Genomic DNA, 15,767 nt, shown 5'->3' on the forward strand with positions numbered 1-15,767 from the left:
GCATTAGCATGTTCGTCAGAGAGGACGCCGTAATGAGATAATAATCAAACGCTCCTGTCATGATTTAAAGAGATGGAGTCCAGACAGGCTACTTTAGGAATTGTTCTGAATAGACGTATAGCGAATCAGCGAACTCATACACGCACACCCCAGTAAAAGCACCCGTCAATCAAAGCTACGAGCATACGCCAGACACAAGCAAATATTTCTCCTTTCCTTAAAACGTATTTTAAAAAACTAGGCTTTCCAAAAGTAGGCTATAAGATAATGATTTGACAAGGAACGTATGAGGGGTACAGCTATGCTATAATGTGAAGATGAAATTGACAATCATTTAAAATGGAAACAAATACACTCAATATGCCCATAACCTATTTATCAGCAACGCTGATTATCGAGGGGGGGTGTTGGAAAGATTTTTCAAATACTGTGAGGAAGTATTATCATTTGAATGGATGTAAAAAATAAAAATAAAAATATATATATATATATATATATACAAAAATACTTACTTGATATACTTTGAGGTGAAGGGAAAAAATGACTGAGAAGCCCAGCTTATTATTGGTGGACATGGTGAGTTAAGACAATCAGACTTCCCCCAAATGGGCACTTTCCTATATTTGACATTTGCGAGAAGCAGGCAAGGTACTTCTATGCGTGCTCAAGCGCACGTGCCGTCAACATTAACAGGACCGAGAAACCAGACAGATGCTCATTGCTCACATGGCGCACATAAATGATGGTTTGTAATGAACCCAAACTCGTTTCTCACAAGTGTGGCAGGTTGTGAACTYCCGTTTCCACTCCGAGAATGAGAACAGTAAATGACTAATACATGCGTTCACAAATTTATGAAAGAAATTACAAACGGTAGGCTACCACATGGGCATTCATAAAAGTGCATTGTGGGCCTACACTGTATGTAGCCTAGGCTACTATTCTACTTTGCGGGGATAGGAGGGTGGCAATTTTGTCTCGGCTAGTGCAGCATATCAGCCAGGACAGAGCCTGACCAGCGTTGATTAGTCTATAAATTAAGAAATGATTCTGTATCAAATTATACCATCCCATTTTGGAGAGGATTGGCGCATTGTCCATTTGACACAAGATATTGATAAACATCCTTCCTCCCAAMTAATTTTCTTTGTGAAAATTCAGAGCAGAATCTGAGATGCCAAAAATATTCCCTGTCCACACTGGTGKGGAAACACCCCGTAAACATTAGGCCTATTCTCCAACTTGTCTAGGATTTAGGCCTAGGGTCGGCACGACCCATGGTATTGGAACTCAATCAAGTTCATTGTTCACACACACTTACAGAATATGGGGCTGCAGCAGTTTTCCCCCTGTTTTGCATTTGGCTTTTAGGTAAGACAGAGTATTGCTGCTGAGCCAGTAACCGAAAGGTCGCTTGTTCGAATACCGGAGCCGACAAGGTGAGAAATCTGTCGACTTGCCCTTGAGCAAGGCTCTTAAACCTAATTTGCTCCACTGGCGCCATATACAATGGCTGACCCTGCAAAACATTTCACTGCACCTATCCGGTGTATGTGACAACTTCTGTAGCATTTCTTTTAGGCTTGTTGTATCGATTTACAAGCCCCAACATTTAGAATGACCTCTAAAATTGTATGACTCACGATAGTTCATTGAGAATCCAAATTAAATGGTCCAATTGTGTATTAACAGCAGCGGGAAACCCAGTTTTATGCTTGTCCGTATATTGGTGTTCTACCCATAGAAATATAATCTAGATTATATACACTGCTCAAAAAAATAAAGGGAACACTTAAACAACACAATGTAAGTCCAAGTCAATCACACTTCTGTGAAATCAAACTGTCCACTTAGGAAGCAACACTGATTGACAATAAATTTCACATGCTGTTGTGCAAATGGAATAGACAACAGGTGGAAATTATAGGCAATTAGCAAGACACCCCAATAAAGGAGTGGTTCGTCAGGTGTGACCACAGACCAATTCTCAGTTCCTATGCTTCCTGGCTGATGTTTTGGTCACTTTTGAATGCTGGCATGCTTTCACTCTAGTGGTAGCATGAGACGGAGCTACAACCCACACAAGTGGCTCAGGTAGTGCAGCTCATCCAGGATGGCACATCAATGCGAGCTGTGGCAAGAAGGTTTGCTGTTGTCGTCAGCGTAGTGCCAGAGCATGGAGGCGCTACCAGGAGACAGGCCAGACATCAGGAGACGTGGGAGGAGGCCGTAGGAGGGCAACAACCAAGCAGCAGGACCGGCTACCTCCGCCTTTGTGAAGGAGGAGCAGGAGGAGCACTGCCAGAGCCCTGCAAAATGACCAGCAGGCCACAAATGTGCATGTGTCTGCTCAAACGGTCAGAAACAGACTCCATGAGGGTGGTATGAGGCCCGACGTCCACAGGTGGGGGTTGTGCTTACAGCCCAACACGTGCAAGACGTTTGGCATTTGCCAGAGAACACCAAGATTGGCAAATTCGCCACTGGCCCTGTGCTCTCACAGATGAAAGCAGGTTCACACTGAGCACGTGACAGAGTGACAGAGTCTGGAGACGCCGTGGAGAATGTTCTGCTGCCTGCAACATCCCCAGCATGACCGGTTTGGCGGTGGGTCAGTCATGGTGTGGGTGGCATTTCTTTTGGGCCGCACAGCCCTCCATGTGCTCGCCAGAGGTAGCCTGACTGCTATTTGTACCGAGGATGAATCCTCAGACCCTTGTGAGACCATATGCTGGTGCGGTTGGCCCTGGGTCCTCCTATGCAAGACAATGCTAGACTCATGTGGCTGGAGTGTGTCAGCAGTTCCTGCAAGAGGAAGGCATTGATGCTATGGACTGGCCCGCCCGTTCCCCAGACCTGAATCCAATTGAGCACATCTGGGACATCATGTCTCGCTCCATCCACCAACGCCACGTTGCCACACAGACTGTCCAGGAGTTGGCGGATGCTTTAGTCCAGGTCTGGGAGGAGATTCCTCAGGGGACCATCCGCCACCTCATCAGGAGCATCCCAGCGTCTGTAGGGGAGTCATACAGGCACGTGGAGGCCACACACACTACTGAGCCTCATTTTGACTTGTTTTAAGGACATTACATCAAAGTTGGATCAGCCTGTAGTGTCTATTGTTGACTCTTCACTTTGTCGTGTGTGTGTGTGCTTGTGTGTGCGCGCACTGCTCGTGGGCGTTGTTTGGGTGTGTTTGTCTTCACTCCTGACCTTGCCTCTCCCTCCCCCAGTCTCCCCATGTCCGTGAGCCGTCGGCTGCGGTCTACGGCACCCCACCCCTGAGTGTCTGTCATAAGTTCAGACCCCTGATCCCCCCTCTCCTCCTCCCCCTGTCCCATCCCCACCCCCCCCTCCCTTCTCCCTCCCCCCTTCCCCCTCCTCCCGGCGCCCGCCGCTGTGCTGGACGTCATGAGCATAGTAATCGCGCTGGGAGTCACCACACCAGAAACGTCCTACTCAGATATGGCTGCTGGATCAGAGTGAGTACCACAGGGGAGGGGGGGTTGAGGATAGGGATGCTAGGGTTTGTGTGTGTTTGTGTCCTCTCTTTTCACAACCCAACAAGCCATGTGCAGCAGTTCAAAACGTTTCTAAACTAGCTGTTGCTGTGTTTCCACTGTGGTCAGAATCAGGAAGTGACCAGGAGAGCTGGAAAGTGTAGGTCACAGTGAAGGCCTTCCAAYGTAGACCAGGAAGCTGGGGCCCACCACAGACAGAATTATGCTTGGGCGGTATCCCGATTGTCATACTTTCATACCGACCTTTTTCCATACCAGGATATTCGGTAATATCAGCACTGAACACGGGGGTGCTCTTTTCAAACCCCACTGAGCCTTTTTAATCCAAAGGTTCGCAATACTAACAATTACATGTAATATCCCATAGAGAATGCTAACAAGTGCATTGTGAACATTTTATACAGTGTCTGAGCTAAATTATTTGCAGGACAAACATCCCAGCTCAAAGTTATACAAGTAACTCAAAAACAAATATTAGACAGCAAAGCTCTTGATAAGGAGGAGATTCTCTGCTGTTACCAAGCGACGCTTCTTCCAAAATCAAGCTAACAAGTTAATAAATGAGCAAACCTAATACACAACTGCTGAGCATTCAGCACATTTTAGACCGTTAACTTAATAGTTAAAAGATATCCAGCTTCCAAACRTTTAGTTGCGAATTCCATACCGTAACTAGATCACCTGGCGCGTGCTCTCGTCGTTGTGTGCCTGTAAACAAACGCCACGTGACTAGGGAGTACCAGTAAACTTCATAATGAAAAATGTTTCGGGTGAAATGAAGAATGATCTTTATCTGCTAACGTATTGTTCAAGTTGACAGCAGGTATTTAAAGTAGCTACAAATATTCACATTTATTAAAAAACGTTTAAATTGTTTTAATGGTATTGAAAACCCATCCCGTGCTTATTTCCGTATACTGCCCAAGCCTGGACAGAATATGCCTTTCTATTAGTGATGCACCGATATGACATTTTTGGCCGATACCGATATCCTATATTTTCTTTGCCAAAAAAATGATACCGATATTCCGAATTTTAACGGCCTATTAAGCATTATTGTACAGTTAAATAGGTAACACACACACACGGACGCAGCGGTCTAAGGCACTGCATCTCAGTGCAAGAGGCGTCACTAMAGTCCATGGTTCGAATCCAGGCTGTATCACATCCGGCCGTGATTGGGAGTTCTATAGGGCGGCGCACAATTGACCCGGGTTTGGCTGGGGTAGGCCGTCATTGTAAATAAGAATTTGTTCTTAACTGACTTGCCTAGTTAAATAAAGGTTACACACACATACACACCACACTGACCAAAAAGTTATTTTGTTGGCATTTAAGCATGTCCCCATTACCACTAAAACATAATCAAAACCTATTTCTTTAACTTGCTGTGCTGTTTCGTTGTTAATTTGTTCAGTTTCATGCTCAACCAGGATTTCTCATACTATGGAACGCCGTTTGGGTCTTTGTGTCAAATAACACTATTTGACGTGTCAAATAAGCTTGTTGACCAWTCAGGACCTGAAAATGACTGCACGTCACATAATAATTTAATGYGTTTATTCATTTTTTAACGTAGTTATTACACGATCACTCGTATTTCATGTGTTATGTTTCATCGATACGTATGCTATGATGCTGGTAAAGTTGTCTCGCGCACCTACTACAGCGCTGGTCATAAAAAAATGCAAGCAATGTTCATCCCCAAAAACATAGAAAAACGACATCCACTTCAGTAGCTAGCTAACTATATAGCTAGGTGTCATCTARAATGTGGTCAGACCCATCTATTTGAAGCTAGCCACAATAAGGATTAGCCACAATAGTGGACTTTGCTGGTAGCCTTCAAAATAAGTATGTCATTGACAGTGATGCAAATGAAGACAAATAGTATAATTATGCCATAATTGAATAGATCATGCTAAACGAGGTTGGAATATTATATAAAATTWACAAAAGACAATTTGTTAATTCACACTGGATGTATTATACYTTAGAATTGCGTTTAGGGCATACTTATTTCACTGTACAGCMTTACCTATTGATCAATGACATGGGGTATCAGTCTACTCAGTGACACCCAGAGAACATTAACGTTGTAGCTCTWATTGCGGGAYTCTGAAACAACTGTGAATTGAGCCACATTTATTATCAACCTAATATGYATTGAACACTATTCCCGAGGAAAAACAATACTGCATGGATGTTTTGGAGTCTCTCTGAGGAGGACGTTGGGAAAAAATATCTTGGGTATTGAGTAGACTGATAACCCATTTCATTGATCCCCAATCCGTAGGTACGGCTGTACAGTGCAATATGAATGTCAATACACACAATAGGCTGACTGGGGAGGTGAGTCCCGTGATAAGAGCTACAATGCTAATATTTGCGTAAACTCTTCACAGTTGTGTTCTGTGGGTGTCACCAAGTAGACTAACCCCATTTCATTGCTTCACATTCCAACCTTGTTTAACATTATTTAGTCTAAATATGGCACTATTCCACCAATTGTAACCTTCTGCATCACTGTCAAATAGGAACTTTTATTTTGAAGGCAACCGCAAATTCCACTTGTGCCTAATCCTTATTGTGGCTAGCTTCACAACCCGGTCAGGTCGAGCCTCACTAGCCAGATGAAGCTAGCTGGCTGCTTATAACGTTAGCTTTGAGCAACACGKTTAAGTAGCTGGCTAGCTATTTATTTGAAGTTCAATTTCAATAGGCGAACAACAAGTGGTTACCTACGTAATACTTACTCACAAGGATTCCTAAATTATTSCTAAAAATAATGAAAATKACTGCAGTTTCTACTGGTCATTTGYTTTCAGGCTGGTTGTATTGGTGCTAGCTAGGTACCAAGCTAAAGCTAGCTACCCCAGAAGTTGTGGTCAAACAAATAATGCTTCATTACCAACGTKGTATTTATTGTAAATGCATCGTTCGTGGCCGGTGTCTGCTTGTTTGCAGACTTTTTTGTGCAGCTTTGACAGTGCTACTGATAGTAGTGGTGGCGCGTGACTTGCACATGCAAATTCAGAACTCGCATTCTATAATAGAACTGTTATTTGACGTGTCAAATTTAAAAGCTTATTTAACGCGTCAAATAGTGTTATTTGACGKATCTTTTTTGACACGCAAAGACCCAAACGGCGTCCCATAGTATGTTGTGACGCCAATAGCTGTGACGCTATTACTGTGTAACTCCGTTAGGGCAACATGTGTACCGGTGCTCGACCAGTCGGCGAAAGCCAACATCACCCACGACAGAGAACGATTGATTGTCAATGGCAATGAATGCCATTTATCTTGGCGTTAATGGATTTCGCCKTTTGAGTTGTCTTGCTGMCTTTTTTTTTACTCTTTCAAATGACTGCTCGATTTGTTGATTGCTTGATCCACACAGCAGACACCGTGGTATAGATTAGGAATGCTGTGTTGCACGTGTAGCGCAACATTTTTACATGGAGTCATTACGTCTTGTACCTACGATATGTAGGTATGCACGTCAGCTTTGACATCGGTTTTGCACATCGGCGTTAAACTAGGGCCGAGCCCGATGTTGGCATTTTCAGCTAATATCATCCGATACCGATATATCGTGCATCCCTACTTTCTATCTATGGGGCAGAAGGCAGCGTGGGGGACCATTAGGATCTGAACCCTCCTTCCCCAGTCAGGCCTTACACTCAACCACCCCATCACATAGTTGTTGCGCCCCAAATGACACCCTATTCCATACATACTGCACTACTTTTGCTAAAAAATGTATAGAGAATAGGGTGCCATTTGGGACGGAGCCTGTAACTGCGCCCCAAATGACACCCTATTCCATACATACTGCACTACTTTTGCTAAAAATGTATAGAGAATAGGGTGCCATTTGGGACGGAGCCTGTAACTGATCAGTGATGACCCCAAGGATGGCTGAGGCTAAATCAGAAAAGTATTGGATCAAGAGCCAGCTGCTCTGCTGAGTGCTGTGCCCAAATGACACCCTATTCCATACATACTGCACTACTTTTGCTAAAAATGTATAGAGAATAGGGTGCTATTTGGGACGGAGCCTGTAACTGATCAGTGATGACCCCAAGGATGGCTGAGGCTAAATCAGAAAAGTATTGGATCAAGAGCCAGCTGCTCTGCTGAGTGCTGTATGAGGAAATGGCTCCGGACTGCACAGGGAAAACAACCTGAACCCAGTGCTCCTACTACCCTGTAGGTGAGCCAGATGACTGAGCTTCTATGGAATGTAGCTGGATCAGGCTCTTCCCCTCCCCCATACATCTCCCTCTAAGAAACCCAACCTGACTCAGGGGAAGGCATGCAGGGTGGGGGATTTCACCTCACATGAAAACAATGAGAAACAGAAAAGCAGACATGGGCGACATTTAGAAAAATCACCAGCCGGGATGTAATATTTTCTTGTTTTGACATGTAGCCTTTTGACATTTGATATTGTTCGGCAGGGCTACGTGTACCAGGACTGTTAGTAGTTGGGTAAAAAGACATGGTTCTCTTCTCCCCTCCCACCAAGACCTCTGCTAAAGGGCAACGGGGGAGTTGCATAACACGCATCATGGCCGCTGACATTCCATTTCCTGAATTGTCATCGTTCACCCAGACTTCCCTTGGCTGTTGAGGATGGTTTGGGCTGTGGTGCCATCTAGTGTACAGAACAGGTCTAGGAGATATCACCTTAGAGTTGTTTACAAGTAAAGCAGGTTAATGCAGGAACCACCCCAAGATGGTAGTATTCATCAAGAMAAACTATACCAAAACGTTTTGTGACGATAAGTGACAACGGGCATGTCTTATTGGCAAATTTAGGTTGTCTTTATTATTTTTTCAGTCTGTTGCGTTATGAATTTGACCAAGCTTAGCTGCTTAGTAGTTGAAAAATGGCTTTCCCTGTAGTTTTGTTTACTCTTTCTAGATACGATATTTCATTCTACAGTATATCTCTTAACTTTTCCCTATCTGGATCTCGTTCTATCTTTAACTCCTACATTTCTCCAACTTTTTTGTTTTACACTCTTTTACGGGTCAGACACACCGAGATCTGACCTCTGGTAGGTACTTAGCACCTTTGCCCAGAGTGTCGGCAGTTTACTTTGTTGTTCACACAGAACAGTTTTGCCTCCTATTTGCTTCATTGAAATACTCCAGGCCACAAGGTGGCAGTAGCTTGTTTGGCTTGTGCATGCTGGAGCTAATGTAAGCAAACTAGCAAGCTGCTCTGTTACTTATTTACTTGAAACGAAAGTCTACGGAAGTGAAACTGTCCTTGTGTTTCTTGGCTATTTACACTGAACAAAAATATAAAACGCAACATGCAACWATTTCAACGATTTTATTGAATTACAGTTCATATGAGTTTATTTCAATTGGCTGATTTCTTTATTAGGCCCTAATCTATGGATTTCACATGACTGGGCAGGGTGCAGCCATGGGTGGACCTGGRAGGGCATARKCCCACCCACGGGGGAGCCAGGCTCAGCCAATCAGGAATGAGTTTTCCCCCACAAAAGGGCTGTATTACAGACAGAAATACTCCTCAATTTCATCAGCTCTCTGGGTGGCTGGTCTCAGATGATCCGGCAGGTAAAGAAACGGATGTGGAGGTCTTGGACTGGTGGGGTTGCACGTGGTCTGCGGTTGTGGGGCCAGTTGGACGTACTGCCAAATTCTCTAAAACGATGTTGGTGGCTTATGGTAGAGAAATTAACATTCAATTCTCTGGCAACAGCTCTGGTGGACATTCCTGCAATCAGCATGCCAATTGCACGTTCCCTCAACTTGAAACTGTGGCATTGTGAAGTGTGACAACTGCACATTTTAGTTTGGCCTTATTGTCCCCAGCACACGGTGCACCTGTGTAATGATCATGCTGTTTAATCAGCTTGATATGCCACACCTGTCAGGTGGATGGATTATCTTGGTAAAGGAGAAATACTCAGTAACAGGGATGTCAACAAATGTGTGTTCAACATTTGAGAGAAATACGCTTTTTGTGCGTATGGAACATTTCTGGGATCTTTTATTTCAKYTCATGAAACACGRGACCAACACTTTACATGTTTTATATTTGTAKTCAGTATAGATAACTAGTGTAGTTAGCAACATTATAATTAAATCACAATGGATTTGTTTTTTGAATGAAGCAGCTGCCTGTCTTTCGAGAGACGATGGAGTAGCTAGCGGTGTTGTGCTAAATGGCGACGCTTGCAAGCGAACTGACACTGGCAGTATGGGATAATGGAGAGTGAAKTAAATTATTTATTGGTAAAGCATTTAGTTCATCTTTGTTCTTGCAAGAGGAGGAACAGCCTCCAACTGTGCTAAGTACCTATCAGCAGTCAGATTTCTCGATGTGTCTGTACCATTACTCTTTTACTGTCCATGTTTCCACTGCTTACGGTTTCATTYTCTCTCCCTCTCTCAGCCCTGAGTCAGTGGAAGCAAGCCCTGCCGTGAATGAGAAAAACTACCCCAACCACAGCTGTGTGAGTGCACAGAGTCATGGGTATCGGGGACTACCATATACTGTGAGTACACAGCTCTTTTCTTCCTTTGTCACAATGTGGCCAATTTTATAGGCCAGTCTCTCTCATATCTGACGATATCAACATTCCGATCAAGTACCTTTTTGTAAGATGTCCCTTATGGACTTTTCATCAGTACACTAAATGAATGTGTCGGCCTAAGAGCGCGTACGGGCAGTACTGTTGCAAGCRTAGTCTTACATCCGAGTGGAAGGAGAGTCCTGCACGACATGCTAAGTCTCAAGTATCTAGAAAAACGTAGCAAAATAAAGTCGGCGCAAGGCTTCAATGCTATGGATCGCTAATGCTGATTAACACGTTCGCAGCGCCCTCGTGCGTTTTTAGCTAACATGCTATATTGTCACGTACCATTTTGTTTGCCCTCATTTTCATTCGTCTTCCATTTTCCGTTTCCCCCTTCCTCTTTTTTTGTTCTTTTTTTGTACCTGAACACCCATTGTTTGAAGATGCAACAGTCTTCCGTTGTGTGTTGTCAGGATCACAACTATGGCGCGCCCCTCCCCCCACCCACCCGCCTCCCGCTCTCCCAAACCATCATCCCCCGCATGGAGCTCAACGGCGTGGCACGCGGCCCTACCTCCCCTACCATGACAACGGCCGCCAGGAGGAGAACTCTGCTGACAGCGACAGCTCGTCGGAGGAAGAAGGGGCCGTGGCCAGCTGGTGCCACTGCAGCCTGACTCAGGATGGCTTCCTCATAAAGTGCGAGAGCTGCAGGTGAGAGCCGGCGGCACCATTTTGAGAAAAGGTTCTGAATACATGGTAACATCTGTGGGATGTGTGTGTACATCTAAACTCAGTTTTTCACAATTCCTGACATTTAATCAGAGTAAACATTTCCTGTCTTAGGTCAGTTAGGATCACCACTTATTTTAAGATGTGAAATGTCAGCATAATAGTAGAGAATGATTTATTTCAGCTTTTATTTCGTTCATCACATTCCCAGTGGGTAAGAAGTTTACATACACTCAATTAGTATTTGGTAGCATTGCCTTTAAATTGTTCAACTTGGTCATCGTTTCGGGTAGCCTTCCACAAGCTTCCCAAAATAAGTTGGGTGAATTTTGGCCCATTCCTCCTGACAGGCTGGTGTAACGGAGTCAGGTTTGTAGGCCTCCTTGCTCGCACACGCTTTTTCAGTTCTGCATTTAAATGTTCTATAGGATTGAGGTCAGGGCTTTGCGATGGACACTCCAAATCTTGACTTTGTTGTCATTAAGCCATTTTGCCACAACTTTGGAAGTATGCTTGGGGTCATTGTCCATTTGGAAGACCCATTTGCGACCAACTCTAACTTCCTGACTGATGTCTAGAGATGTTGCTTCAATGTATCCACATAATTTTCCTACCTCATGATGCCATCTATTTTATGAAGTGCACCAGTCCATCCTGAAGCAAAGCACCCCCAGAACATGATCCTGCCACCCCGTGCTTCACGGTTGGGATGGTGTTCTTCGGCTTGCAAGCGTCCCCTTTTCCCTCCAAAATAACGATGGTCATTATGGCCAAACAGTTCTATTTTTGTTTCATCAGACCAGAGGACATTTCTCCAAGAAGTACAATCTTTGTCCCCATGTGCAGTTGCAAACCGTAGTCGGACTTTTTTTTTTTGCGGTTTTGGAGCAGTGGTTTCTTCCTAGCTGAGCAGCCTTTCAGGTTATCTCAGTATAGGACTCGTTTTACTGTGGATATAGATACTTTTGTACGGTTTCCTCCAGCATCTTCACAAGGTCCTTTGCTGTTCTGGATTGGATTTGCATTTTTCCACACCAAGTACGTTCATCTCTAGGAGACGAACGCATCTCCTTTCTGAGTGGTATGACGGCTGCGTGGTCCCATAGTGTTTATACTTGCGTACTATTGTTTGTACAGATAAACGTGGTGCCTTCAGGCGTTTGGAAATTGCTCCCAAGGATGAACCAGACTTGTTGTTTTTTTCTGAGGTCTTGGCTGATTTCTTTTGATTTCCCATGATGTCAAGCAAAGAGGCACTGAGTTTGAAGGTAGGCCTTGAATACATCACAGGTAACCTCCAATTGACTCAAATGATGTCAATTATATCACACCAGCCTCTTTAAGGAATACCTAGGATAGATAAGTAATCCTTCTGACTAAAGATATCACTATTGTAAGCTGTCATGGACATAAGTAATCACATTGAGCGTCTGATAAGAGCTTGCTAAATGACTAAAGTAGATTCTGCGATTTTAAACTGTTTAAAGCACAGTCAACTTAGTGTATGTAAACTTCTGACCCACTGGAATTGTGATACAGTGAAATAATTTCGTAAACAATTGTTGAAAAATTACTTGTGTCATGCACAAAGTAGATGTTTAACCGACTTGCCAAAACTATAGTTGTTAACAAGAAATTTGTGTAGTGGTTGAAACACTTAGTTGGAGTCATAACTTGTTTATGTAAACTTCTGACTTCAACTGTGTGTGTATCTATCTACGTCACCACTTCTATTTGTCTTAGATTAATACAGACCTAGTATGTGTGTGTGTATATATATATATATATATCACCTTGCTAAAGCCTATAAGATCTGCAATTTCCTGATTGAAATGTTCTTATTTCTGTGATTTTCAGGGGGCTAGACAGGAGGAAAGGACTGGATGGCCAACGCCGAAACAAGAAAATGTATCAGGTATGGTGAATGACAGACTACATAACCTACATCTCAATGTGCGTATTCCAAGTATGGAAAACGCATACAGCCACCACATTAATGCACTGGCGTTACGTATATATATGGTGCCACTTGGCCTCAACTAAACCACGTAAACTCCATGGGCCAGTTTTCCTGGACTGATTAAGTTTAGGGCCTTACAACACAGTTCATAGCTATATTCCGTAGCTATAGTTCGAATCCGACTTTGATTTTATCTGTTACTTTTTATTTTTTGCATTTGGTCAGGTTGGTTTCACATTGCCAAATGTTAAACAACCATGTGTCATACGAGCCATTTGTTTATTGGAGAAAATGGTCATGTTAAATCCATCAATGATTATCAAGAAGCATAACTGTGTGTTCCCAAACTTCATAAACTCAGCAAAAAAAAGAAACATTTTTAGAGCCCTGTCTTTCAAAGATAATTTGTAAAAATCCAAATAACTTCACAGATCTTCATTGTAAAGGGTTTAAACACTGTTTCCCATGCTTGTTCAATGAACCATGAACAATTAATGAACATGCACCTGTGGAACGGTCGTTAGACACTAACAGCTTACAGACGGTAGCAATTAAGGTCAGTTATGAAAACTTAGGACACTAAAGAGGCCTTTCTATAGACTCTGAAAAACACCAAATGAAAGATGCCCAGGGTCCCTGCTCATCTGCGTGAATGTGCCTTAGGCATGCTGCAAGGAGGCATGAGAACTGCAGATGTGGCCAGGGCAATAAATTGCAATGTCTGTACTGTGAGATGCTTAAGACAGTGCTACAGGGAGACAGGACGGACAGCTGATCGTCCTCGCAGTGGCAGACCACGTGAAACAACACCTGCACAGGATCGTACATCCAAACATCACACCTGGAGGGACAGGTACAGGATGGCAACAACAACTGCCCGAGTTACACCAGGAACGCACAATCCCTCCATCAGTGCTTAAACTGTCCGCAATAGTCTGAGAGAGGCTGGACTGAGGGTTGTAGGCTGTTGTAAGGCAGGTTCTCACCAGACATCACCGGCAACAATGTCGCCTATGGGACAAACCCACCATCGCTGGACCAGACAGGACTGGCCAAAAATGTCTCTCACTGACGAGTTGCGGTTTTGTCTCACCAGGGGTGATGGTTGATTCGCGTTTAATTGTCAACGGAATGAGCGTTTAACCGAGGCCTGTACTCTGGGGCGGAATCGATTTGAAGGTGGATGGTCCGTCATGGTCTGGGGCGGTGTGTCAACAGCATCATCGGACTGCGCTTGTTGTCATTGCAGGCAACTCAACGCTGTGCGTTACAGGGAAGACATCCTCCTCCCTCATGTGGTACCCTTCCTGCAGGCTCATCTGACATGACCGCTCCAGCATGACAATGCCACCAGCCATACTGCTCGTTCTGTGTGTGATTTCCTGCAAGACAGGAATGTCAGTGTTCTGCCATGGCCAGAGAAGAGTCCGGATCTCAATCCCATTGAGCAAGTCTGGGACCTGTTGGATCGGAGCTTGAGGGCTAAGGCCGAGTGGGGTAACATCTCACAGTAAGAACTGGCAAATCTGGTGCAGTCCATGAGGAGAAGATGCACTGCAGTACTTAATGCAGCTGGTGGCCACACCAGATTCTCACTGTTACTTTTGGTTTTGACCCCCCCCCCCTTTGTTCAGGGACACATTATTCCATTTCTGTTAGTCACATGTCTGTGGAACTTGTTCAGTTTGTCTTGTTATGCTCATACAAATATATACACATGTTCATTTTGCTGAAAATAAACGCATTTGACAGTGAGAGGATGCTTCTTTTTTTGCTGAGTTAATACTTTCGCTTTGGTCATCCAACAAAATGCGTGAGGAAACCGCGCAATATCCACTCTAACTGTGAAAACGGCCGCCAGAGGAGAAGAGTATACTACAGTGCCTAGTGAAAGTCGACACACCCCTTGCACAGTCTTCACATTTTGCTGCCTTAAAATTAAATGTAAAAATTGATTGCATTGGATTTTGTTCCTTCAGATCTGAACGACCTACTCCACATATTCAAAGTGAAAGTTTGGTTGCGTATGTCTTCACACCCCAGTGTTAATACTTGGTGGAAGCACCTTTGGCAGAGTTTACAGCTGTGAATCATTTTGAATAGTATTCTACCAACTTTGCACAACTCTTAGGGCAACATATGTCCATTGTTTTGGTCAAAATGTCTCATGCTCAGTAAATTTGGTTGGGAATCATTGATGGGCAGCAATATTTAAACCTTGACTCTGATTGTCAAACAAATTTAAGTCCGGAAAGAGGCTAGACCACTCATGAACACGCAAGACCTCTTGGAGAGCCATTCTGGTGTGTCTTTGGCATAAAGATCTGTGTAAATTTCTTGCTGATAAAACTATCCCAGGGTTAGGTTTTCAGAAGACTGAGGCAGGTTTTCATTTAACTTTTTACGTGAGCTTTGCTCCTTTGTCAGGATCAAAAGACATATGAAACTCCCCAGTCCCTGCCAATGACAWTCATAACATGATGCTACCTCATTACTTAAATACTATGTAATCCCTTTTTAGATGTTATATTCAGGCCGCAAAATGTGAAGTCTGTGCAAGGGGTGTGTAGAATTTCACTACCGGCTCAGTAGCCTACAGTATAGCCCCCTTCTCCATGAATCTGCATGGGATGCGCTCATAAATGTGATATTACTCACCGTATGTTAAGGCACTGCATGCATTTGATCAAATTATCGCAATCAAACAACCAATAATACTGAATGAACCTCTGGTTCTTTTACTGTGTTTGGTCCGGACTGCATGATCACCTGCAGCGAACCACACCACAGTACAAATGGAATCGTACCGAGATCACCCTTTTTGAGCGAACCACGGTGTGTTTAGTGCGCTCCCTAGTGCGGATAGTGTTCACACCAGTCCAAACGAACTGAACTAAGGGAGAAAACGCGCCAGAGTTCGGAAAAAAYGTTCCAAACCAATTTGGTGTGAAAGCACCCTTAGGCCTGGTCTAAAAAGTTCAATGC

At 43.9% G+C, this 15,767-nt stretch overlaps 1 protein-coding gene across 1 annotated transcript in view; it reads left to right on the forward strand.

Moving 5' to 3' along the window:
• Window positions 1-3,372: 3,372 nt before the first annotated feature.
• Window positions 3,373-15,767, forward strand: part of LOC111962082 (histone-lysine N-methyltransferase SETD5-like) — a 29,164-nt gene continuing 16,769 nt past the window's right edge. The window contains 6 exon segments of the mRNA XM_070440784.1: window positions 3,373-3,485; window positions 9,967-10,069; window positions 10,534-10,662; window positions 10,665-10,804; window positions 12,680-12,714; window positions 12,717-12,737. Coding sequence (XP_070296885.1) covers window positions 3,415-3,485; window positions 9,967-10,069; window positions 10,534-10,662; window positions 10,665-10,804; window positions 12,680-12,714; window positions 12,717-12,737 — 499 coding nt within the window. The 5' untranslated portion in view covers window positions 3,373-3,414.

This window comes from Salvelinus sp. IW2-2015, linkage group LG1, assembly GCF_002910315.2.
Source record: "Salvelinus sp. IW2-2015 linkage group LG1, ASM291031v2, whole genome shotgun sequence".
NCBI lineage: Eukaryota > Metazoa > Chordata > Actinopteri > Salmoniformes > Salmonidae > Salvelinus > Salvelinus sp. IW2-2015.